The sequence below is a fragment of the Pristiophorus japonicus genome, chromosome 3 (genome assembly GCF_044704955.1).
Source record: "Pristiophorus japonicus isolate sPriJap1 chromosome 3, sPriJap1.hap1, whole genome shotgun sequence".
Lineage (NCBI taxonomy): Eukaryota > Metazoa > Chordata > Chondrichthyes > Pristiophoridae > Pristiophorus > Pristiophorus japonicus.
The window spans coordinates 79,740,865-79,768,333 of record NC_091979.1 but is presented as its reverse complement, the minus strand read 5'-3'; the positions used below and the strand labels follow the sequence as shown (position 1 = coordinate 79,768,333).

At 43.0% G+C, this 27,469-nt stretch overlaps 1 protein-coding gene across 1 annotated transcript in view; it reads left to right on the top strand.

Annotated features, from left to right (window-relative positions):
- The window catches only part of LOC139259766 (glycerol-3-phosphate dehydrogenase [NAD(+)], cytoplasmic-like), a 32,700-nt gene extending 6,563 nt beyond the window's left edge, over positions 1-26,137 (top strand). Inside the window, exons 2-8 of the mRNA XM_070875482.1 lie at positions 2,105-2,282; positions 5,874-6,014; positions 8,289-8,427; positions 9,198-9,310; positions 19,241-19,474; positions 20,049-20,155; positions 25,209-26,137. Coding sequence (XP_070731583.1) covers positions 2,105-2,282; positions 5,874-6,014; positions 8,289-8,427; positions 9,198-9,310; positions 19,241-19,474; positions 20,049-20,155; positions 25,209-25,305 — 1,009 coding nt within the window. The 3' untranslated portion in view covers positions 25,306-26,137. The remainder of the gene's footprint in view (positions 1-2,104; positions 2,283-5,873; positions 6,015-8,288; positions 8,428-9,197; positions 9,311-19,240; positions 19,475-20,048; positions 20,156-25,208) is intronic.
- The last annotated feature ends 1,332 nt before the right edge of the window (positions 26,138-27,469 follow it).

Below are 27,469 nucleotides of genomic sequence, written 5' to 3'. Positions count from 1 at the left end.
TTAGTTGGGGGAGGTGTGGGGAGGGGGCGGGAGGAGGAGTTGGCTACTGCAGACTCCAATGAAGCTGCCACACGCTGCATTGGGCTGCTTGGTGGTAGATTTGAGGGCCTGGTCTTCAAACACTCTTTTCCTCAGACGGCCGAAGGCTGAACTAGCGCACTGGAGGCGATGTTGAATCTCCGCATCAATGTCTGCCTTTGTTGATAAGAGGCTCCCGAGATATGGGAAATGGTCCACGTTGTTGAGGGCTGCGCCGTGAATCTTGATGACTGGGGGGCAGTGCTGTGCGGCGGGGACAGGCTGGTGGAGGACCTTTGTCTTACGGATGTTAAGCGTAAGGCCCATGCTTTCATATGCCTCAGTGAATACTTTGACTATATCCTGGAGTTCAGCCTCAGAATGTGCGCAGACACAGGCGTGGCATGAACGACTGAGGCATGGACGATGTATAGAAGGCACCTCAAGTCACTGGAGATATATCACCAACGATGTCTCCGCAAGATCCTGCAAATCCCCTGGGAGGACAGGCGCACCAACATCAGTGTCCTCGTCCAGGCTAACATCCCCAGTATTGAAGCACTGACCATACTCGATCAGCTTTGCTGGGCAGGCCACATAGTTTGAATGCCAGATACGAGACTCCCTGAGCAAATGCTTTATACGGAACTCCTTCATGGTAAACGAGCTAAAGGTGGGCAGCGGAAACATTACAAGGACACCCTCAAAGCCTCCCTGGTAAAGTGCAACATCACCACTGACACCTGGGAAACCCTGGCCGAAGACCGCCTGAGGTGAAGACAGTGCATCTGGGAGGGTGTTGATAGCTCTTTGAGTCTCAATGCAAAGAGCGTGAAGAGGTCAAGCACAGGCAGCAGAAGGAGTGCGCAGCAAACCAGCCCCACCCACCCTTTCCCTCGCCGAATGTCTGTCCCACCTGTAACAGGGTCTGTGGCTCTCGTATTGAACTGTTCAGCCATCAAAGAACTCACTTTAGGAGTGGAAGCAAGTCTTTCTCGATTCCGAGGGACTGTCTATGATGATGATGGTCTGCAACAAAGATAAAACTTCCCTGATGTTGCCTCAAAGAATGGTGGTCAAGTCACAGGTGTCAGTTGCTGCACATCTGCAGGGACTCATCTCAGAGCCTGAACATCCTTCTTTGCAGTCGAGTGCCCATGAGATCTTGGTGCCGTTACTCCAAAGCCTTCTCCTCAGCAAGTAATCAGGAAGGCAAATGGAATGTTGGCCTTTATTGCAAGGGGGATGGAGTATAAATCAGAGAAGTCCTGCTACAACTGTGCAGGGTATTGGTGAGGCCACAGCTAAAGTACCACGTACAGTTTTCGTCTCCTTATTTAAGGAAGGATATTGTAGGGAGTTCAGAGAAAGTTTACTAGATTGATTCTTGAGATGAAGGGGTTGACTTATGAAGAAAGGTTGAGTAGGTTGGGCCTATACTCACTGGAGTTTAGAAGTATGAGGGGTGATCTTATTGCAACATATACGATATTGAGGGGGCTCGACAAGGTAGATGCAGAGAGAATGTTTTCTCTCGTGGGGGATTCTAGAACTAGGGGGCATAGTTTCAGAATAAGGGCTCACCCATTTAAAACTGAGATGAGGAGGAATTTCTTCTCTGAGGGTTGTAAATCCATGGAATTCTCTACCCCAGAGAGCTGTGGAGGCTGGGTCATTGAATATATTTAAGGTAGAGATAGACAGATGTTTGAGCGAAAAGGGAATAAAGGGTTATGGGAAGCGGGCGGGGAAGTGAAGCTGAGTCAAAGATCAGATCAGCCATGATCTTCTTGAATGGCGGCTAAGGCTCGAGGGGCCAAATGGCCTACTCCTGCTCCTATTTCCTATGTTCTTATGTTCTCCGTTGGAAAGGTGGCACGTCCTCAACCACTCCTCTGGCTCCCCTGTGCACTATTTGGTGCCACATCCTGACCAACATTATCTAATTCCCCCCTAAGTTTAAAATATCTGAGTGAAAAAGCAAGTGATGTAGGGGAGATTGTCGAGCTTTAGTTTGACTGGTAGTGAAGTTATTTTTGGACAGAATTGTCAAGATTTTTAACTGACTTCTATCTGTTTCTTTCAGGGGTTCTGTTGTTGCCATGATTATTGGCAAAAATATAGCAAAATCAAAGCAGTTTGACCCACTTGTCAAAATGTGGGTTTATGAGGAAATAATAAATAGTCGAAAACTCACAGAAGTAATAAATACAGAACACGAAAATATAAAGTACTTGCCAGGTCACAAGCTTCCAGAAAATGTAGTAAGTCAAAGAACTGCATTCAAGAAACATTGCACAGAAATTGTAAAGTTTTACTTGCCATTTCTCAGACTGCATGGTGGTGTGGCACTCTGGTAACCCAATTTACCTTTAACATTGCTCTTTTAAAGACTTCATGATAATTTCTTAAAAAACAGATCTTGCTAAAACAGCTTTTCATAATCTTATAAATTATAATTCTTTTTATAAGGGCCAGAATTTTAATCTGGAGGTGGATAGGGAGCAGAGGGCTAGAAAGCTGTCGGGAAACTTGGGAGAAAGGGTTTCCCACAGGCCCTGTCGAATTTAACGGCAGGGCCTGATTAACATTTCAAAGCTCCATTTCCTGCCCGCAGCCAGCCAGAAGGAGAGGCTGGCTGGCTGTCAGGCGGGAAGGTCTGCGTCACTCGGCCACAGAGAGGAGGGAGGAAGGATGGTCGGGGCCAGGGAAGGATCGGGAGAAGGTGGTCGGAGCTGGAGGAGGATCGCGTGTGGTGGTCGAGGGGTCGACGGAGGATCAGGGCTGGATGAGGATCGGATGGGTGGTTGGGGGCTGGAGGGTGGAGGCCTCAAAGGCGACCGGGGCGGTTAGGAGTTAGGAGGTCTGAGGCGGGGGGGGTTAGTGGAAGATGGGAGAAACATAGAAAATAGGTGCAGGAGTAAGCCATTCTGCCCTTTGAGCCTGCACTGCCATTCAATAAGATCATGGCTGATCATTCCCTCAGTACCCCTTTCCTGCTTTCTCTCCATAGTCCTTGATCCCCTTAGCCGTAAGGGCCATATCTAACTCCCTCTTGAATATATCCAATGAACTGGCATCAACAATTCTCTGCGGCAGGGAATTCCAAAGGTTAACAACTCTCTGAGTGAAGAAGTTTCTCCTCATCTCAATCCTAAATGGCCTACCCCTTATCCTAAGACTATGTCCCCTGGTTCTGGACTTCCCCAAAATCGGTACATTCTTCCCGCATCTAACCTGTCCAGTCCCATCAGAATCTTATACGTTTCTATGAGATCCCCTCTCATCCTTCTAAACTCCAGTGAATAAAGGCCCAGTTGATCCAGTCTCTCCTCTTTGACAGCCCAGCCATCCCTGGAATCAGTCTGGTTGCACTCCCTCAATAGCAAGAATGTCCTTCCTCAGATTAGGAGACCAAAACTGAACACAATATTCCAGATGAGGCCTCACTAAGGCCCTGTACAACTGCAGTAAGACCTCCCTGCTCCTATACTCAAATCCCCTAGCTATGAAGGCCAACATACCATTTGCCTTCTTCACCGCCTTCTGTACCTGCATGCCCACTTTCAATGACTGATGAACCATGACACCCAGGTCTCATTGCACTTCCCCTTTTCCTAATCTGCCGCCATCTAGATAATATTCTGCCTTTGTGTTTTTGCCCCCAAAATGGATAACCTCACATTTATCCACATTATACTGCATCTGCCATGCATTTGCCCACTCACCTAACCTGTCCAAGTCACCCTGCAGCCTCTTAGCGTCCTCCTCACAGCTCACACCACCACCTAGTTTAGTGTCATCCGCAAACTTGGAGAGATTACACTCAATTCCTTCATCTAAATCGTGGGTTGTGTTTAGAGGCCATCGGGTGGGGGGGGTTGGATCCGATCGCAGGCGGATGGGTGAGGCAGGGACGCTGGATCCAGCAGGTAAGTGTAAAGGCACTTACCTCTTGGATCCAGTAGTCCTCACCTTTTAGCTGGCAGGTTTCCCAAGGCCAGGGAAACCTACCCGCCCGGCCACAGTTAAATTTAAATGGTGGATCACCATGAGATACCCAGCCCCATTATAATAGTTAAATGGGAGACCTGCCTCCTGTGAGCGGGTTGGCTGCCTGCCCCATCCTACCTCCGTTAAAACCAGATGTGGACGGGTTGGGATCGGGATTCATGTTTTTTTACTCTTTAACCTCTCACTCGACCCCAACTCGCCCTTTTTTGGGGGTTAAAATTCCCCCCCAATGCATCAGTAAGTCACAAAACAAATTTGTGTCTTATTTCTATGGTAGATGTGATGGACATCAAAATCATAATAAAAATCAGGCATATCATTTTGGTATCCAAAAGACAATTTGCGCTGCAGTCATACCACAATATACAATTGTTCCAGATAAAGTGAAGACAAATTATTGTCGATATCTGATTAACAGAGAAAAATCTTTATTTCAAACAAAGAAAATTTTACACCGTAGCACTAAGTTGTGTGTGACTTAGGAGTAAAATTTCAATTTTAAAGTTGTTTTGTTTAAAATAATAAATTATTACATTTGTACAAATTGTGAAATTATATTTACGAATGAGAAACCAAAAAAATGGTGGAAGCAAACAAGTGTTGTAATCAGTTGCTCAACTGCAAAATAGTTAAATGGCTTCAAAAACTGATTTCACAATTTTACCCTAGTTCAAAGTTGAGCAATGTCTAATTGCAGTTACACATAGCTATTCTTGCAGAATCTTCCTTGTCCTTTTAACAGATAAGATTATGTTAAGTAGAAACAAAAAGAAATCTTGAATACATTACTTAAGTTAGATTTTAAGATTTGTTATGTTATAATGAAAACTTTTATATTTTTGTATTAAGTTCGACCAATGTTTAATTTGTGATTTTTTTAATGATGGGGTCCTAAATGTAACATTTGAAATCCAGTGCATACAGATCTTAGAATTTCAAATGTCACAGTTAGAGTATTATGTGCAAGTTTGGGCACCCAAGTATAGAAAATACATTTAAAGCCATAGAGCGTGTAGCATTGAGATGATACCAGGATGAGAAACTATATTTGTGAGGAGGGATGAGATACTGGGACTAATTCCACTTGATCAAAGAAAGCTACGTGGAGATTCAGTTGAGGTTTTAAAAAAAAAAACATGTGGTTTGATAGTGAATAGGAAACTATTATTTCTTCTGGTTAAGGGATTAGTGACATAAGATCACCAATTTAAAATTGTTACTAAGAAAGGAGGAGAGTGGTTAGGAGAAATGTCTTTACACAGAGGCTCGTTGGAGCATGGAATATTTTACCAAGTGGTTGAGGCAGATGCCACTGCATCTTTTATGGGATGATCAGATAAATATTTGAAGCAGATGAATATACAAAGATATGGGGAAAGAGCAGGGCAATGGGATTAGTTTTGGATTGCTCTAGAAAAGAGCCGAGCACACATGATGGGTCAAATGGCCTCCTGTGCTATAAATGTCAATGGTTCTTTTACTATTCTTTGCTTTACATATATTAAATCTTATTAAGGAGATATACTTTTTGATAGTGCTCTTCCAAGGTCTATATTGGTATTCTTCAATTCTGGCAGGCTGATACTGGTCTACTTAATAGGAACAAAATGTGTGAAGGCTTTGGCTGCCTTGCAGGGATCTCTCAGACTGCAAGTCTAACCCTTTTAATTAACAGCATCTCAGAATGCATGTAGTATGTCTTGCATCTTATTCGATGTTAGCTTGATTGGTGTAGGCAGATACTTTTCAAATTCATTTTGGTACAGTCTAATAACATAACTAACTTCAACTTGTTGTATCATTTTTGGCATTCTGTTTGCAAATCATTTCCTGTTTTACAGGTTGCTGTACCAAACATCACTGAAGCAGCAGATGGGGCAGATATATTTGTCTTTGTTTTACCCCATCAGTTTATTGGACGACTTTGTGATCAAATGAAAAAACATGTGAAGCCTGATGCAATTGGAATCTCACTGATAAAGGTAAAGTTTGAGAGTTTAACAAATGCAAAAAAACAGATGTTCCTAAACAAGGACCTTTTTTTTCCAACAGACTTGTGCTGTTTATTTATTTTTTACCCTTACTTTTTTTCAACCATAGTTTAGAATATATTACCGTTGCACATCCAGACTGTTAGTTCTATTCCTTTCTTCGTGGCTGTAGAATTTTAGCATTTAGAACAAATCCTTTCTACAATAGTCCTGGGAGTGAGAGAAAAATGTTTATAGCAAGGACATTGTTTCATAGTTTCTTAATGTGTGTTTATATCTGAGTGTTGCAAAAAGGATCTGTTGTACTAGTATTTTTAAGAAACTGAAAAATGATTTGACTCATATACAGATACTTTATTTAATAGTATTCTGTTCGTTTCCAGTGTTGCCATACTTCATCATGTGACAGTTATCATATTTTGTTTTATTGCTGTATAATGTCTAAGAAACTGCTTGTAAATTACTTCCTGTTAGTACTGTATAGAAAGTTAAGTCACTGATAGTTTAACAGGCACTGCCACGTTGTATGTTCATTAAAACCTTTCACCTTTAGACAGAGTACGCTATGTTATTCATAATTATGAGATACCAAATCTTACTCATATTTTTCATTGCGATAAATAAAGTTCTAGTTATGTCGCAATGTGATTGCCTACCATCTTGAAAAAAGGTTCCAGTAATAAGTGTGGCTTTAAAAACAAAATAGTTAATACATTTTCTCCTTTGTACTCTTGAATAAGCTGTGTAATGTAACTACAGGTACAACATCTGAAATCTGGCAACCTCGGGACCGAGTCTGTGCTGGTTTTTGGGTTTTTCTGGATTTCAGACAAGAAAAGCAAGTCTGAAATCCAGCAACCTCGGGACCGAATCTGTGCCGGCTTTTAGGTTTTGTCATATTTCAGACCTCGCTGTTGTTGCTTCCCGCCGATCCTCTGCTCCTAGCCGCTTGCCAATCTTCCATCCCTCGCTGCCGGATGTCGCCATCTTGACCGCTAAAAAAATGTTCGGTTTTCGGACAATTCCGGTTTTCGGAATTCCGGATTCGGGACATTGTACCTGCACTTCATTTTCTTAATGCCATACTTGTATGTATGCATGTACTTCTCTATTCAAAGTAATACAATAAAATAGCTAATTTGCATATTTATACCCAATAATTACTTTATACCCAATAATTACTTTATTAAGTTACCATTAAAAATTGCACTGTTGAATATCAGTACAGTAATTAGTGAGAACCATTTGTTATAGCAATCATTTTAAAACTTCTACATTTTCAAACGTGGCAAACATGCAGAATTACTAATGATGCACTTTTCAGGTGATCTTGGAGAGTGTGAAAGAGGAATAAACGTATTGAAAAATATATACATTTAGCAGTGGGGACAAGAGTCCTTATTTTAAAAAAATCCTTTATATTCATAGGATCGTCAAGTACTGCAGCTTTACTCCTTGGAACAGTATATGTTCCGCTACCAATGTTTTATCTCCTAACAAGACCTCATTTTCCAAGGCTTTCTTTATCTATGATGATGCAGGGGTTCAAATGCAGTACTCCTTCAGTATTGTACTGAAGTGTCAGTTTAGATTATGTGCTCATGTTCTGGAAAGACTCATAGTCGAAAGTGCTACCAACTGAGCCAAGCTAATACTTGGAGATTAAACCCCCACACAATTAACTTGTTGGGATATTAGTGGAAAAGAGGAACAAGCTCGTTGCTGCTCAGAGAGAATGTGACTAATGCCACAGTGGGGGTGATGGAGGATTTGTGGAGAAGAGCAGACGTTAGCCATGGACATACCTAACTTTCTTGTATAATTGTTCGATATTATGAAACTGATTTTGGAAAGCCTGGATGAGGAATTACTTTTGTAATTCTGGAGAGAAACATCACAAACTCATTCTTTTCAAATGCATTTACAATATTGATACATAGCAACTTTCTTCCACCCTTGCCGTATAACAATATATTTTGGTCTTTAGGAGAAGGGGTGGGACATTTAGGACTGAGGTAAACTATTTCTTCATTCAGAGAGTGTTGGAATTCTCTACCTCAGAGGGTTGTAAATGATCAGTCATTGAGTATATTCAAGATTGAGATCGATAGATTTTTAGACACTAAGGGAATCGAGGGATCAGTCATGATATTGAATGGCCTACTCCTGCTCCTATTTCTTATGTTTATGTTTAACACTCTTTCTATAGGCTAATAATGTTTGGCTAACTGTACTAAAGTTAATCTTTTATGTTTTATTTTATAGGGAATTGATGAAGGTCCTGATGGGCTTAAGTTAATATCACATATAATTCATGAGAAACTTGGTATTGAAATGTCTGTGCTGATGGGTGCCAACATTGCCAGTGAGGTGGCAGATGAAAAATTCTGTGAGACAACAATTGGTAAGAAATATGATTGTGTGCTGCTGGCATTCCAAAGACTCTTCTGACTTTTTTAAACTAGAGTTGTAAATAAGCCTCTAATTTAGTCGCATAGTATCACTCGGCTCTCGACTGGATTCCTGATTATAAAACCAATATGGTATTGTTTCAGAATCATCAATATTTTTTTGTGCTAGTCTGTAAAACTAACTATTTTACAGTGATGCATTTCAAGTATTTACATGGAAGGTGAGAGCTATTGAGCCTGGAGTCATACTTAAGCATAAGTGGTGCTTACACTGTCAGTGTCTTCCACTTATATAAAAAAAACATTAACTGATTGATTAATCTCAGCAAGTTTCTTTAATTTATATAAAACTAAGATTTTTTTTTTCTCACCACTTTTTTTACTTTTGTGGTGACTGAGAAATGGCAAAAAGTGGTCTGGTTGTTCAGTTATTTTTATCACCAGAAAGTGACAAAAAAGATAACCTCAAATTTTGCTGTGCAAATGTATGTAAATCTTTTTCATTCATACCCGTTCTATATAATTATGTTTACATTGGTTTAAAAAAGATCAAAGTGCATACTGAAGGGTTGTGTTAGATTAAGCACTAAACCAACATGCTGTTGCAACACAGTGGATGGTGTGTAATCGTGTTGCAATAAGAATATTGCAAAACATGGTAAGATCTTCTGTAGAACTGCTTAGTAAGCCGCCTCAAGTGACATTTGGGTTCTGTTGAAATCTAATGCTTTTACTGTTCTTTTTATCTCTATACATTTGTCAGGATCCAAAAATAATATTCATGGACAGATATTTAAGGAACTGATACAGACCCCAAATTTCAGAATTACAGTGGTAGAGGAATGTGACACTGTGGAAATTTGTGGTGCGTTGAAGGTAAGTGATTAAGCAATTTTAATCAATAAATCTGGATGAAAGTTTTGAAATATGCTTTTAAAAATGGAGCTGTATTTTACTGCTTGGTTTCCAGTAGATCTTGAGATCTTCCAATTAATTCCAAGATCATGAATTTAAAAATACAATGGGCCCAAGTTTCCACACGCGCCTAGAACGGTGCAGTCCCGACCTGGACGCCTGTTTTTCGCGCCACAAAGTGCACCTAAAAAAATCCTCGGTATTCTCCACCTACTTGCAGGTCCTCTGGCCCTCGGTGCAGCCAGCACGAGCTGTGGGAGGGCGGAGCCAGGTCCCTGTGCTGAAAACAGTGCCGGGACCTCTGCACATGCGCGCTACAGTGGGCACGCAAGTGCAGTAGCTCCAGGCGCCGAACTGTGTGGGAGGGGCCCGAAGCACGCAGCCCCTAGCCCTGGCTGAATGGCCTCACTGGGGCTGCGTGAATAAGGCTCCCCCCCCCGACCAGACCCGACACTCGCTCCCCGCCCCCCCTGCCTCCGGACCAGACCCGACACCCGCTCTCCCCCCTGCCTCCGGACCAGACCCGACACCCACTCCCCGCCCCCTCCCGCTCCCCGACTGTACCCGACCCGACCCGCGCTCCTGTTCCCGCTCCCCGCCTCCCCGACCCGACCCGCGCTCCTGTTCCCGCTCCCCGCCCCCCCCGACTGGACCCGACCCGCGCTCCTGTTCCCGCTCCCCGCCCCGCGCTCCTGTTCCCGCTCCCCGCCTCTCCGACTGGACCCAACCCGACCCGACCCGCGCTCCTGCCCCCCGACCTGACCCCCCCCCGACTCCCGCTCCCGGACTGGATCCGACCTGACCTCCTCCCCGACCTCCTCCCCTCCCTCTCCCCTCCCCCCCGACCCGAACCTCCCCGACCCGACCCAACCCAACGCCACCTACCTGTAAATCTGGTGCTGGGGACGGACCCTGCCCGAAGTCTCGGGTCGGCCCGTTTAGCCTTCGGTCCCGAAAGGCCTGCCTGAAGCACTTTCACACAGGTAGGAAGATGGATTATTTAATCTTTTCTTTGCTTATAAATGTTTATTCAGGTTGGATTTATTTGTATAATATTTGAATAAGTATAAATAAGGATTTATTATAGAATTTAATGACTTCCCTTCCCCCCCACCTCGTTCTGGATGCCTAATTTGTAACCTGCGCCTGATTTTTTAATGTGTAGAACAGGTAGAACTGTTCTACCTGACTAGAACTGCAGAAAAAAAAAAGTGGAGAATTGCAATTTCTAAGATAGTCCGTTCTCCATCAGTTGCTCCTAAAAATCAGGCGCAAATCATGTGGAAACTTGGGCCCTATATTTCTACACAACCTTACAGTATTCATTAAGGAAATGTCGAGAAAATGTGCAAATATTAAGATGTGTATTTTGAAAACTGAAAACATATTACTTTTGATAAATACAAATATATAAAATTTTTATTTTTTGTTGCTTCAGAGCTAAATTGCGATTTTGTAACATTTTCAAAGGATACGACTTTACAATGGCTCAAGGCTGCCGTTTTCTTCCTTTCTGTATAAACTAAAGTTCTTCAATGGTCAAATGTTTAATATTCATTTACTTGTGAAGTTCATGGGTGGAAGGGGATTGTGTAAAAGTTTCAATACAATGAATCAATAAGAGAGATCTAATGTTTAAAACACGTTAATGTAGTTAGGAAACAAATATAGAAAATTCTGGAAACATTCAGTCGATCAGTTGAATTTAAAGTTTAGACGCTTTGTCAGAGAAACATGCTGACTGACTTTACCATCTCCTTTTGCCTCGCCCCATCATCCCTTTTGTCTCGCTAATCTCGCCTGCCTTCCACCCTATCACAGACCTTCTCTTTTGTTCTTTCCTTTCCCTGCCCCGACACTTACTTAAAAATCTGTTACATCTCACACTTTTTCCAGTTCAAACGAAGGGTCGTCAACATGAAATGTTAACTGTTTCTCTCCACAGCTGCTCCCTGACCTGAGTATTTTCAGCATTTTCTGTTTTTATTGCTGACTGACTTGCATCTTCTGTTTTGTTTCAGATATCCAGCATCTGCAGTTTTTAGTTAATAGATGAGCGAGGTACAGAATGTGCTTAAGTGTAGATTTTCAGGGTTACTTTCTGATTAGATCAAGGATTATGTTTTTTGTACAATTTTAAGAGCTTTTTTATGCATAGGTGGTTTTTCCAAAGTGTTCTTTTTATTAACTTTTCTTCATAGAAATATTGTAGTCATACTACTTTAAATGTTACCTAAAGTCCATATATAGAAATATTATTACAATTTATACCAGGATTTTCTTTTTCTTCTAATTGCATTTAGATAAACCCTTTTTAAAATAAATTTCCAGAAGTTGATTTTATACCTTACTCTTCAGCATGCAAATCTTGCAATGTTGGCAAATCCGGAATTGGTAGCAAAAAGTATTGGCATTTAGTAATGTTCTTGAGTCCTTATTGGCAGTAATTTTACTGATTAATCAATTACTTCTGTGTAAAACAATGAATATGTAGACATTGCCCACATTCCTCCACACATTTAAGGTGTGTGTGGTGATCTCTATTAGTGATCACGGCCTGAAGGATTGAGTGGTGGAATGTGCCACACTGTTTCTACGCTGAATTTAGGTGAGTTAGTGCCACAGGCTCCTGATTATTTTTTAAAACTGGTACTTCCCAGTGAACGGCCTTACCAAATCCAGCAAATTTACTTTGAAATAGTGTCCGGCCCTTGTGTCAATAATTAAAAGCTTTAGACATTGCTTTTTTAACATCAAGTTCAGTGTAGACAGATAGGGTGAAAGTTTCTTTTCTCTTTCCTTTTTTCCTGATTTTTAAGGGTCCTTTCTGAAATGAGTTTGAATGGTAAAAACCTAGTTCTGTAGGCGTGAGTCCTAAAACAAAAAAACTACCCATTATTTCTCACCTCAAAGATCATATAGGAGTGGTGCCAGCGGACTGAAGGATTGCAAACGTTATACCCTTGTTCAAAAAGGGAGAAAGAGATAAACTCGGCAATTACAGGACAATAAACTTAATGTCGATGGTGGGGAAACTTTGAGACATTAATCCGGGACAAAATTAATTGGCACTTTGAAAAATATGGATTAATAAATGAGTCAGTATGGATTTGTTAAAGACAAATCATATTTCACAAACTTGATTGAGTTCTTTGCTGAACGGATACGGTGAATGCAGATAGTGCAGTTGATGTGTTTATATGGATTTTCAAAAAGTGTTTGAAAAAGTACCACATACTAGACTTGTTAGCAAAATTGAAGCCAATGGAATTAAAGGGGCAGCGGCTGCGTGGATATGAAATTGGCTAAGGGACAGAAAGCAGAGAATGATGAACGGTTGTTTTTCAGACTGGCGGGAAGTGTACACTGGTGTCCCACAGGTGTCCGTGTTGGGACCACTGCTCATTTTGCCATATATTAATAACCTGGACTTGGGTATACAGGGCATAATTTCAAAGTTTATGACAGTAACTCAGATATGTAGTTAACAGTGAGGAGAATAGTAACAGACTTAAGGAGGACATAGACAGATGGTGAAATGGGCAGATACAGGAAATTTAATGCAGAGAAATGTGAAGTGATACATTTGGCAGGAAGAATGAGGAGAGTCAGTATAAACTAAATGGTACAATTTTACAGGGGGTGTAGGAACTGAAGTATACAAGTCTTTGCAGGTGGCTTGACAAGTTATGAAGGCTTTATAAAGAGGCATAGAGTACAAAAGTGAGGAAGTTATGCTCAACCTTTATAACCAGCTGGAATATTGTGGCCAATTCTGCATACCACACTTTCGGAAAGATGCCAAGGCCATAGAGAGGGTGCAGAGGAAATTTACTAGAATGGTATAAAGAAACTAGAAGTGACAAACAAACATTTATTTACGTAGCAAGTTGTTCTGGTCCGGAATACACTGCCGAAAAGGGTGGTGGAAGCAGATTAGGTAATAACTTTCAAAAGGGAAATTAATAAATAGTTGAAAAGAAAAAAAGTGCCGGGCTATGGGGAAAGAGCAAGGGAGCGGGACAAATTGGATAGCTCTTTGAAAGAACTGGCACAGCACGATGGGTGGAATGGCCTCCTTCTGTGCATTATCATTCTATGATTCTATGAGTCCTAGTTTGATTGCACAATTCAACCAAAAACTGTATTAAACTAAAACTTCCTGTCGACCTATAATTATTGCATTTACTGTTCTGTCACTAATAAAAGGTTATTGTCGACTGAAATGAAAAAATTACATTTAACTTATTTCTGCTTTTCGAAAAAAAAATGGGTAATGAAAATAGTGGAAGTTATTACTGTTATATGTGGACTTGTATTTACTCTGTACAGCCACCAGAGGGCTCATCCCCCCGAGTCCAAAGGGATCCCATAATCCCTTGGGAGCATAGGTACTTAAGAAGGCTTCACAGGTTGGGGAGGCACTCTGGAGACCTGCAATAAAAGACTAAGGTCACAGTGTTCAGTCTGACTCTTTCTCCATACACAACAACTGGCGACGAGATACAGATAGCAAACCCAAAGATGCAGACAACAGTGGGCATCCTGGAGAAATTTTTCGGAGGGAGATGTTTGGGAAACTTTTTTGGAGCGACTCGACCAATACTTTGTGGCCAACGAGCTAGATGGGGAAGAGAGCGCTGCCAAACGAAGGGTGATCCTCCTCACCGTCTGTGGGGCACCAACATATGGCCTCATGAAGAATCTGCTCATTCCAACGAAACTCACGGAGAAATTGTACAACGATTTGTGCACACTGGTCCAAGAGCATTTGAACCCGAAGGAAAGTGTTCTGATGGCAAAGTACCGGTTCTACACCTACAAAAGGTCTGAAGGCCAGGAAGTGGCGAGTTATGTCGCCGAGCTAAGATGCCTTGCAGGACATTGCAAATTTGAAGGACATTTGGAGCACATGCTCAGACTTTTTCGTACTTGGCATTGGCCACGAAACCATACTTTGCAATCTTTTGACTGTAGAGACCCCAACCTTGAGTAAGGCCATAGCGATAGCCCAGGCGTTCATTGCCACCAGTGACAATACGAAGCAAATTTCTCAGCACACACGTGCTGCTATAAGTACTGTGAACAAAATGATGTTGTTTTCGAATCGTAATGTACAGGGCAGGTCACACACAACTGCAGCTACACGTCCGAAGATGTCTGAGTCCACCATCAAGGGTGATGAATGCAAGGCCATTAACACCTTGTTGGCGCTGCGGGGGTGATCATCGTTTTCATTCATGCCCATTCAAAGGATACATTTACAAGGGCTGTGGAACAATGGGACACTTCCAACGAGTGTACAGACGAGCTGCTAAGCCTGTTAAACCTGCAAACCACCATGTTGCAGAGGAGGATCACGACGAAACAGAGCCTCAGATAGAGGAGGCAGAGGGACATGGGGTACACACATTCACCACGAATTGTCCCCCGATAATGCTGATTGTTGAACTAAATGGACTCCCGGTGTCAATGGAGCTGGGCGCAAGCCAGTCCATCATAGGCAAAAAGACTTTTGAAAGATTGTGGTGCACCAAGGCCTCAAGGCCAGTCTTAACTCCAATTCGTACTCCAATCCAAACTAAGAACTTACACAAAAGAACTGATTCCTGTAATCGGCAGTGCTACTGTAAAGGTCTCCTACGATGGAGCGGTGCACAAGCTACCTCTCTGGGTGGTACCGGGCGATGGTCCCACGCTGCTCGGCAGGAGCTGCTAGGAAAGATACGCTGGAACTGGGACAACATCCGAGCACTATCACCCGCTGATGACACTTCGTGTGCCCAGGTCTTAAACAAATTTCCTTCGCTGTTCGAACCAGGCATCGGGAAATTCCAAGGAGCAAAAGTGCAGATCCACCTAATTCCGGGGGCGCGACCCATCCATCATAAGGCTAGAGCAGCACCGTACATGATGAGAGAAAGGGGAGAGATCGAGCTAGACCGGCTGCAAAGAGAGGGCATCATTTCACCGATTGAGTTCAACAAGTGGGCCAGTCCTATTGTCCCAGTCCTCAAGAGAGACTGCACCGTCAAAATCTGTGGCAATTACAAAGTTTCTCCCTGCAGGAACAATACCCACTACCAAAAGCCGATGCCCTCTTTGCAATGCTGCCGGGAGGAAAGACGTTCACGAAGCTGGATCTGACTTCAACGTACATGACGCAGGAGCTGGAGGAATCATCGAAGGCCGTCACCTGCATCAACATGCACAAAGGTCTTTTTGTTTAAAACAGATGTGCGTTTGGAATCCGATCAGCGGCGGCGATATTCCAGAGAAACATGGAAAGTTTACTGAAGTCGGTCCCGCATTCCGTGATCTTCCAGGACGACATCTTGGTCACAGGTCGGAACACGGTCGAGCATCTGCAGAACCTGGAGGAGGTTCTTAGTCGACTCAACTGCGTGGGGCTCAGGTTAAAATGCTCAAAGTGCGTTTTCCCTTCGCCTGAAGTGGAGTTCCTGGGAAGGAAGATTGCAGCGGACGGCATCAGGCCCACCAACGTGAAGACGGAGGCAATCGAGAACACGCCGAGGCCACAGAACGTGATGGAGCTGCGGTCGTTTCTGAGACTCTTGAACTACTTTGATAGCTTCTTACCGGGTCTCAGCACCCTGCTAGAACCACTAATGTCTTACTACGAAAAGGGGGCGAATGGGTTTGGGGCAAAAGCCAAGAAAATGCCTTTGCAAAGGCGAGAAAATTGTTATGCTCAAACAAATTGTTTGTGTTGTATGATCCATGTAAGTGTTTGGTACTAGCATGTGATGTGTCCTCACATGGCGTCGGGTGTGTATTGCAACAAGCTAATGATTTCGGGAAACTGCAACCGGTTGCTTATGCATCCATGAGTCTGTATAAGGCCGAGAGAGCCTACAGCATGATTGAAAAAGAAGCGTTAGCGTGTGTCTATGGGGTAAAGAAAATGCATCAATACCTGTTTGGGCTAAAATTCGAATTGGAAACTGACCATAAGCTACTTATCCCTGTTTTCTGAGAATAAAGGGATAAATACCAAAGCATCGGCCCGCATCCAGAGATGGGCGCTCACGTCCGCATATAACTACGCCATTCGCCACAGACAACAGCGCCGATGCTCAGTAGGCTGCCATTGCCCATCACGGGGGTGGAAATGGCGCAGCCCGCAGTTCTAGCCATGGTTATGGAAGCATTTGAGAGTGAGCAATCACCCGCCACTACCCGGCAGACCAAAACCTGGACAAGCCAGGACCCCTTATTATCTCTAAAAAGCTGTGGGCGTCGCGGGAGCTGATCCAGTGTCCCAGTGGAAATGCAGGAAGAGATAAAGCCATTCCAGTGGTGCAAAGATGAAATGTCTATACAGGCAGACTGCCTTCTGTGGGGAAATCGAGTAGTGGTTCCCAAGATGGGCAGAGACACCTTCATCAATGACCTCCACAGTACCCACCCAGGCATCATAATGATGAAAGCGATAGCCAGATCCCACGTGTGGTGGCCTGGTATCGATGCGGACTTAGAGTCCCATGTTCACAAATGTAATACATGTTTGCAGTTAAGCAATGTACTCAAGGAGGCGCTGCTAAGTTTATGGTCTTGGCCCTCCAAACCGTGGTCTAGGATACACGTCAACTATGCAGGCCCGTTCTTGGGTAAAATGTTGCTTGTGGTTGTAGACGCGTACTCCAAGTGGATTGAATGTGAGATAATGCCGACTAGCACATCCGCTGCCACAACTGAAAGCCTGCGGGCCATGTTGGCCACTCACAGCTTACCCGATGTCCTGGTGAGCGATAACAGGCCATGTTTTACCAGTGCTGAGTTCAAAGAATTCATGACCCGTAACCGGATCAAACGTGTCACATCTGCCCCATTTAAACCAACGTCCAGTGGTCAGGCAGAGAGAACAGTGCAAACCATCAAGCAAGGCTTGAAGAGGGTAACTGAAAGTTCACTGCAGACTCACCTATCCCGAGTCCTGCTTAGCTACCGCACGAGACCCCATTCATTCACTGGGATCCCACCTGCTGAACTGCTCATGAAAAGAGCACTTAAGACAAGGCTCTCGTTAGTTCAGCATGATCTACATGAACAGGTAGAGAGTAGGCGGCTTCAACAAACTGCACACTATGATAGCGCAAATGTGTCACACGAGATTGAAGTCCATGATCCTTTATTTGCATTAAATCATGGACAAGGTCCCAAGTCGCTTCCCGGCACTGTCGTGGCCAAAGAGGGGAGCAGGGTGTTTCGTGTCAAACTTTCAAATGGACATATTCACCGGAAACACTTGGACCAAATCAAACTCAGATTCACGGACTATCCTGAGCAAACCACCTTGGACCCCACCTTTTTTGATCCCCCAACAGACACACCAGTGGCAACCGGCACCACGGTTGACCACGAAGCAGAACCCATCATCCACAGCAGCCCTGCAGGGCCCAACACATCAGGCAGCCCAGCAAGGCCAGCTGCACAGCGAGGGCCCAACAAATGATTAAACAACACCAGCTTTCACACCGAGACGGACAAGAAGGGCCCCAGATCGACTCACATTGTAAATAGTTACATTATTGACTTTGGGGGGGAATGTTGTTTTTATATATATATATATATATATATATATATTTGGACTTGTATTTACTCTACAGCCACCAGAGGGCTCATCCCCCGGAGTCCCAAGGGATCCCCATAATCCCTTGGGAGCACAGATACTTAAGAAGGCTTCACAGGTTGGAGAGGCACTCTGGAGACCTGCAATAAAAGACTACAGTCACACTTTACTTTGAGCTCAGTGTTTAGTCTGACTCTTTCTCCATACACAACAATTACTTGGTAGATGTAGTTTCCACCTTGAATAAAGTCTCACGTGCTATTCACAAATTGAAGGATATGGTGATTGCCAATTCCTTTCTTGTCCCTTAGACCCATATTTCTCTATTCACCCTTCTTTTCAAATGCAACTTCTATTGTATCCCTTTGCAATTGTGCTGCTGTATCCATCTTGCACGCCGTTTTCCCAAACTTAAATATATTTGCATCAACTACTACAGGTGCAGCGTCGAGAATCCGGACTCCTGGAATCCGGACTCCAGACCGATCGGTGGCAGGGTCGTCTGGAATCTGTAAAATGTTCCAGAATCCGGACCCGACGACCCTGACGACCTCTGAGCCCTGTCGCTGTCCAACCTCGGGCCTCGCCTTGCTGCCACTGCCCTTACCTTGGGGCCTCGTTGCCAGCCCGCCCGAACACCACCTCGGCGGGGCCATCCCGCCGATTAACATCCTCGGTGGGACCGGCCCATCCGACAACATCCTCAACTGGAGTATTGTATCCAATTCTGGGCACCACACTTTAGGAAGGATCTGAAGGCCTTCGAGAGGATGCAGAAAAGATTTAGAAGAATGGTTCCAACGATGAGGGACTTCAATTACGTGGATAGACTGGAGAAGCTGAAGGAAAGTTTTTTTGCAGGGCTGCGGGGAAAGGGCAGAGGAATGGGACTAGCTGAAACATTCTTGCAGAGAGTCGGCATAGGCTCGATGGGCTGAATGGCCTCCTTCTGTGCTGAAACGATTCTATGATTCTCTGCCCAAACTTCCAGCAGACTTTTAGCTACCCCAAGAAAAAAAGATGCTCTCAACGTAGAAAATATTTTTACTTAACATCTCGAAGTTAGAAAATATGGAAATCTAATGACATCTGGTCAGAAATCCTGGTTCTTCTCAAAAGGTTCAGAGACTGTAGTTTGAAAACTTGTGGTGTAGATAGAGAAAAGAGGACAGCTTGATCTGAAGTGTTTTTTAAGGCTCACTAAAATGCACATTTCAAACTTAATTTGTGTTGCTTCATACATAATTGAATTCCAATGTATATTTTGGATTTTAATCTCAATTTTATTTTTCTTCTAGAATATCGTGGCTGTTGGTGCTGGCTTCTGTGATGGGCTTGGCTCTGGCGACAACACGAAAGCTGCTGTTATCCGCTTGGGATTGATGGAAATGTTAGCTTTTGCTAAATTATTTTGTAAAGGACCAGTTACATCAGCCACTTTCCTGGAGAGTTGCGGAGTTGCTGATCTTGTTACAACTTGTTATGGAGGGCGCAACAGAAAGGTAGCAGAAGCATTTGTGAAAACTGGAAAAGTAGGTGTTATTTTATCTTGCTCTGATAAAGGTCTTTTTTGATTTTTTTTTAGTAGTGCATTTATAGGTATGAGAAATATAATTCTCATTTTAATATTTTGCTTTTTATGAAAAAAGTGAATAAACTAATGAGTGAAAAGGTAAAGCTCTCCATTTCATAGCCAAAGCATACAATCTTTAATATAACAAAAACCTTGGGAATCGAGCATTTATGATTTACAAAGCAAATATAACAGAAGTCCTGTATAATTGTACAAAGCATAAAATGTAATCAAAGATTAGAACTCAAAGACCAGTCTAAAAATAAGGGAGTTGAGTAAATAGAAAAGCAGTTTTTGCTGTGCTTGTTGCATGAAGGGGACTGACTCCATGTTGTATTTTGGATGAGATAATGTGATGCATGTCAATCTTGTTTTTGGTAATGTTGCATCTAAATATGTGCCAATGTTACAACTTAGTTGCTCAATGTATTTGACAACACTTACTACTTTGCTGAATAATATATGGATAATTGGGATACAGGCCATGTAGTTGCACCTTAGATTTTTATAGTCTTTCATTATATTTTATCCAGTCTATTGAGGATCTGGAAAGCGAGATGTTGAATGGGCAAAAGCTGCAAGGTCCTCAGACTTCAGCCGAGGTTTACAAAGTGCTCAAACAGAAGAACTTGGTGAACAAGTAAGTATTTATGACTAGTAAATTAGTTGGTTAATTTACTTTTAATTTTATTGGTTAATAAATGTCAATACATCATGGATTGTATAACAATCAAAACAACTTGCATTTATATAGTGCCTTTAACATAGCAAGATGTCCCAAGGCACCTCACTGGAGCATATTCAAACAAAATTCAACACAGCGCCACATAAGGCGTTATTAGGACAGGTGACCAAAAACTTGGTCAAAAAGGTAGGTTTTAAGGAGCATCTTGAAGAATAGCACTAGGAAGGTTTAGGGAGTAAGCAGTAAAAACTACCACATTTGGTCACAAACATAGAACGTATCTGAATTTTGCATAAATTTTAGACAATTTAGAGTGGGTACAGTAGCATGATGGTTATGTTCCTGGACTAATCATTTAGAGGCCTGGACTAGTACTCAGAACATGAAGAGGTCCACCACCACCTTCAAGGGCAATTAGGGATGGGCAGTAAATGCTGGTCTTTCCAGCGATGCTCATATAGCCTGAGAATTTTAAAAGTTATTTGTCCCCATTTTCAAATCATTTTTGTTCTCTATTGCGAGGTTGGGTAGGTACCCTCTGTTAGTGCAGCTCTGTAACAGGCTAGGCATTGTAGTGTCGGAGCGGCCTATAAAGGCCCAGCGGGTGTTTCACAGGCAGCGGCAGTTGGTGAGAGGCGGGAGCAGTGTCGGAGCGGCCTATAAAGGCGTACCAGTGCAGCTGCAGCTGCAGCGGGAGAGAAAGCAAAAAAGAATTCGAAAGGAATCAAAAGGTGACGTCACAGCCAAGGGGGTAAGTGATTGGCTGGTGATTGGTGAGTAGCTTTTCTTTTTATTTTTTATATCAGTAAGTAAACTGTAACATTGTTGTTACCAATTTAAGGGTATCTAAGGGTTAAGGCATGGCAGGAGAGCTCGGTCACGTGATATGCTCCTCCTCTACCATGTGGGAACTCAGGGACACTTTCGGTGTCCCTGACGACTATATGTGTGAGAAGTGTATCCGCCTCCACCTCCTGACGGACCGCGTTGCGGAATTGGAGCGGAGGGTGGATTCACTCTGGAGCATCCACGATGCTGAGAATGACATAAGTGGCACGTGTAGTGAGTTGGTCTTACCGCATGAGAAGGATCCACAACCAGCTAGGGAATGGAAGACCAGCAGGAAGAGTAGTACAAAGAAGGTAGTGCAGAGGTCCCATCTGGTCATCCCCCTGCAAAACAGATACACTGCTTTGAGTGCTGTTGAGGGAGATGACTCATCAGGGGAGAGCAGTAGCAGCCAAGTTCATGGCACCGTGGCTGGCTCTGTTGTACAGGAGGGCATGAAAAAGAGTGGGAGAGCGATAGTGATAGGGGATTCAATCATAAGGGGAATAGATAGGCGTTTCTGCGGCCGCAATTGAGACTCCAGGATGGTATGTTGCCTCCCTGGCACAAGGGTCAAGGATGTCTCCGAGCGAGTGCAGGACATTCTAAAAAGGGAGGGAGAATAGCCAGTTGTCGTGGTGCACATTGGTACCAACGACATAGGTAAAAAAAAAAAAAGGATGAGGTCCTACGAGACGAATTTAAGGAGCTAGGAGCTAAATTAAAAAATAGGACCTCAAAAGTAGTAATCTCGGGATTGCTACCAGTGCCACGTGCTAGTCAGAGTAGGAATCGCAGGATAGCACAGATGAATACGTGGCTTGAGCAGTGGTGCAGCAGGGAGGGATTTAAATTCGTGGGGCATTGGAACAGGTTCTGGGGAGGTGGGACCAGTACAAACTGGACGGTCTGCACTTGGGCAGGACCGGAACCAATGTCCTAGGGGGAGTGTTTGCTAGTGCTGTTGGGGAGGAGTTAAACTAATATGGCAGGGGGATGGGAACCAATACAGGGAGACAGAGGGAAACAAAAAGGAGACAAAAACAAAAGACAGAAAAGAGATGAGTAAAAGTGGAGGGCAGAGAAACCAAAGGCAAGAAACAAAAAGGGCCACTGAATATAAAAGGGCTGCAGGAGGGGTCAAAACTAAAAATCATAGTTTAAAAACTAGGATGAAAACACTACCTAAATGCACGCAGCATTCGAAATAAAGTAAATGAGTTGACGGCACAAATCTATACAAATGGGTATGATTTGGTGGCCAAGACTGGGAATTAAACATACAGGGGTATCTGACGATTCAGAAAGATAGGCAAGAAGGGAAAGGAGGTGGGGTAGCTCTGTTAATAAAAGATGATATCAGGGCAGTTGTGAGGGATGATATTGGCTCCAATGAATAAAATGTTGAATCATTGTGGGTGGAGATTAGAGATAGTAAGGGGAAAAAGTCACAGGTCGGCGTAGTTTATAAGCCCCCAAATAATAACTTCACGGTGGGGCGGGCAATAATCAAGGGAATAATGGAGGCATGTGAAAAAGGAACGGCAGTAGTCATGGGGGATTTTAACCGATATATCGATTGGTCAAATCAAATCGCATGGGGTAGCCTAGAGGAGGAATTCATAGAATGCATACGGGATTGTTTCTTAGAACAGTATGTAACAGAACCTACAAGGGAGCAATCCATCTTAGATCTGGTCCTGTGTAATGAGACAGGAAAAATAAACGATCTCCTCGTAAAAGATCCTCTTGGAATAAGTCATCACAATATGGTTGAATTTGTAATACAGATTGAGGATGAGGAAGTTGTGTCAGAAATGAGCGTACTATGCTTAAACAAAGGGGACTACAGTGGGATGAGGGCAGAGTTGGCTAAAGTAGACTGGAAACAAGGACTAAACGGTGGCACAATTGAGGAACAGTGGAGGACTTTTAAGGAGCTCTTTCATAGTGCGCAGTGAAAAAGAAGGGCGGCAAGAGAAGGGATAACCAGCTGTGGATAACCAAGGAAATAAAGGAAATTATCAAATCAAAGACCAATGCGTATAAGGTGGCCAAGGTTAATGGGAAACTAGAGGATTGGGAAAATTTTAAGCAACAGCAAAGAATGACTAAAAAAGCAATAAAGAAAGGGAAGATAGATTACGAAGCTAAACTTGCGCAAAACATAAAAACAGATAGTAAAAGCTTTTACAGATATATAAAACGGAAAAGAGTGACTAAAGTAAATGTTGGTCCCTTAGAAGATGAAAAGGGGGATTTAATAATGGGAAATGTGGAAATGGCTGAGACCTTAAACAATTATTTTGCTTCCGTCTTCACAGTGGAAGACACAAAAACCATGCCAAAATTTGCAGGCCACAGGAATGTGGGAAGGGAGGACCTTGAGACAATCACTATCACTAGTGGGGTAGTGCTGGACAGGCTAATGGGACTGAAGGTAGACAAGTCCCCTGGTCCTGATGAAATGCATCCCAGGCTATTAAAAGAGATGGCGGAAGTTATACCAGATGCATTCGTTATAATCTACCAAAATTCTCTGGACTCTAGGGAGGTACCAGCGGATTGGAAAGCAGCTAATGTAACGCCTCTGTTTAAAAAAGGGGGCAGGCAAAAGGCAGGTAACAATAGGCCGGTTAGTTTAACATCTGTAGTGGGGAAAATGCTTGAAACTATCATTAAGAAAGAAAGAGCGGGACATCTAGATAGGAATAGTGCAATCAAGCAGACGCAGCATGGATTCATGAAAGGGAAATCATGTTTAACTAACTTACTGGAATTCTTTGAGGATATAACGAGCATGGTGGATAGAGGTGTACCGATGGATGTGGTGTATTTAGATTTCCAAAAGGCATTCGATAAGGTGCCACACAAAAGGTTACTGCAGAAGATAAAGGTACGCAGAGTCAGAGGAAATGTATTAGCATGGATAGAGAATTGGCTGGCAAACAGAAAGCAGAGAGTTGGGATAAATGGGTCCTTTTCCGGTTGGAAATCGGTGGTTAGTGGTGTGCCACAGGGATCAGTGCTGGGACCACAACTGTTTACAATATACATAGATGACCTGGAAGAGGGGACAGAGTGTAGTGCAACAAAATTTGCAGATGACACTAAGATTAGTGGGAAAGCAGGTTGTGTAGAGGACTCAGAGGCTGCAAGGAGATTTGGATAGGTTAAGTGAATGGGCTAAGGTTTGGCAGATGGAATACAATGTCGGAAAGTGTGAGGTCATCCAACTTTGGAAAAAAAACAGTAAAAAGGAATATTATTTGAATGGGGAGAAATTACAACATGCTGTGGTGCAGAGGGACCTGGGGGCCCTTGTGCATGAATCCCAAAAGGTTAGTTTGCAGGTGCAGCAGGTAATCAGGAAGGCGAATGGAATGTTGGCCTTCATTGCGAGAGGGATGGAGTACAAAAGCAGGGAGGTCTTGCTGCAACTGTATAGGGTATTGGTGAGGCTGCACCTGGAGTACTGTGTGCAGTTTTGGTCACCTTACTTAAGGAAGGATATACTAGCTTTGGAGGGGGTACAGAGATGATTCACTAGGCTGATTCCAGAAATGAGGGGGTTACCTTATGATGATAGATTGAGTAGACTGGGTCTTTACTCGTTGGAGTTCAGAAGGATGAGGGGTGATCTTATAGAAACATTTAAAATCATGAAAGGGATAGACAAGATAGAGGCAGAGAGGTTGTTTCCATTGATAGGGGAGACTAGAACTAGGGGGCACAGCCTCAAAATACGGAGGAGCCAATTTAAAACCGAGTTGAGAAGGAATTTCTTCTCCCAGAGGGTTGTGAATCTGTGGAATTCTCTGCCCAAGGAAGCAGTTGAGGCTAGCTCATTGAATGTTTTCAAGTCAAAGATAGATAGATTTTTAACCAATAAGGGAATTAAGGGTTACGGGGAGAGGGCGGATAAGTGGAGCTGAGTCCACGACCAGATCAGCCATGATCTTGTTGAATGGCGGAGCAGGCTCGAGGGGCTAGATGGCCTACTCCTGTTCCTAATTCTTATGTTCTTGTGTATGAGAGCATGATTTAATGTGTGTATGCCTTTTTAATATTAAAAATCCTGTGTGTAGAAGCACATGGCCTCCATGTGCTACTTCTAGTTTGGGAATAAGGGTTTCATCCCATGTTCAATTGTTTCAGACCTACTTTTGTATTTTTACAGATTTCCACTCTTTGCTGCAGTTTTTCAAATCTGCTATGAGAGCAGACCAGTCAGAGACTTTATCACATGCCTTCAGAACCACCCGGAACACGTGTAACTTGAGACGACTCCTGCAAATCTATATTATAATCACTTTCTTTTTTTTCAGGTAATGAATAAGTATCGCTACAGATTTATTTAGCAGCCTTATTTTAACCTTTTAATAGAATGTTTTTTATAGTTAAACTTATCAATGAAAATTAGTTTCCGTATTGTACAATAATTCTGCCTTTTTACCAGTGAAATGTAGATTTTTAAATGCACTTGTGAAAACTGATTGCAATCTCTAGAATGCATAAACAACATCTTCAATCATTCCCTACTTTTGCCAATGTAATTTATACTGCTTCTGTTGGCCTTAATTTTACATTAATAAATGTTGGCCTTAGATCATGCAGCAAACGTTGGTCATCGATCTATGTAGCAGAAACAGTTTGCATATCATAAATGAGAATTCCAATTCTGTTTCATTCAGTAGTATATTTTGACTCTAACTTAAGATTTCAGGTGCACAGGAATTGACTAAAAATGGTAGCTCTCAGATCACTAAAATAGACTGATTAAAGCTAATGTTTACGTTGGAGACATTTGAATTTTTATGCCCGAGGAAATGTGTGTGTAATTTTGGTCAAAAATATAACTTGTTAAAGGGCTTCACACAAAGTAATCTGTAATGACAGTAACTATTTGTACAGGGACTTATATTCCGTCTGCATAGATCAACGCCTTAAATTTAAAAAAATAAACCAGCTCAATGCTCAACACAAAAGTGCTGTGGTTAGGCAGATGTGATATGGTATTAACAATGTAAAATGTCCTACTTTGGACTCAATCAAAACTATATCACTTTGCAATTGATTATTTCAATCACAATAAAATTTTTAATAAGTGTTTTTTTAGTTTTCTTCAAGTATATTACCACACTTGATCAGCTCTGCTGGGCAGGCCACATTGTTCGCATGCCTGACACAAGACTCCCAAAGCAAGCGCTCTACTCGGAACTCCTTCAAATGAGCCAAAGGTGGGCATCGGAAACATTTCAAGCACACCCTCAAAGCCTCTCTGATAAAGTGCAGCATCGCCACCGACACTTGGGAGTCCCCGGCCAAAGACCGCCCTAAGTGGAGGAAGTGCATCCGAGAGGGCGTTGAGCACCTCGAGTCTCGTCGTCGAGAGCGTGCAGAAATCAAGCGCAGGCAGCGGAAAGAGCTTGCGGCAAACCAGTCCCACCCACCCCTTCCCTCAACAACTATCTGTCGCACCTGTGACAGAGACTGTGGTTCTCGTATTGGACTGTTCAGCCACCTAAGAACTTGTTAAGTATAGAAGAACTCCACAAGACTGAGTACTGTGAGCTAAAACTGATGTGACCTTAGTCCCTTTAATACAATTCCAGAGTGCCTAAGCAACATGGCAGACAACTTTTTATACCCCCTTGCACAAGGTGTGCAGATGACCCTTGGGCCTCCAACAGTTGCGCCCTCTGGTGGCAAGTCTTACACAGTTACAATGTTTACATACATAATAGAACTCATTTTAAGAGTGGAAGCAAGTCTTCCTCGATTCCAAGGGACTGCCTATGATGATGAAGTATATATTAACAGTGCTGAAGCACAAATCATTTATGACTGCATCGTGCTGATCAGTGTATTGCACAATGTCAAAAAGCACTGAATAAATTTTACAAAGAATCAGAATGTTACAGCACAAACTCATCAACTTGGTTTATCAACTCCACTGATGCTTGGCAGTGCCCATGTGAGCCGCCTAGTTGAATCCCATTCTCTTCCTTGCTTCCCCTACTGTTTGATATTTCATTTTTCCAAGCAGCTACCTACATTGCTTTAAAATCATTTATGGATTCAAGAATGGTTTGTGACAAAGAATGCTATAGAAACATAGAAAATAGGTGCAGGAGTAGCTTCGAGCCTGCACCACCATTCAATAAGATCATGGCTGATCATACAACTTTAGTACCCCATTCCTGCTTTCTCTCCATACCCCTTGATCCCTTTAGCCGCAAGGGCCACATCTAACTCCCTTTTGAATCATATCTAATGAACTGGCCTCAACAACTTTCTGCAGTAGAGAATTCCACTCTCTGAGAGAAGAAGTTTCTCCTCATCTGGGTCCTAAATGGCTTACCCCTTATCCTTAGACTGTGACCCCTGGTTCTGGACTTCCCCAACATCGGGAACATTCTTCCTGCATCTAACCTGTCC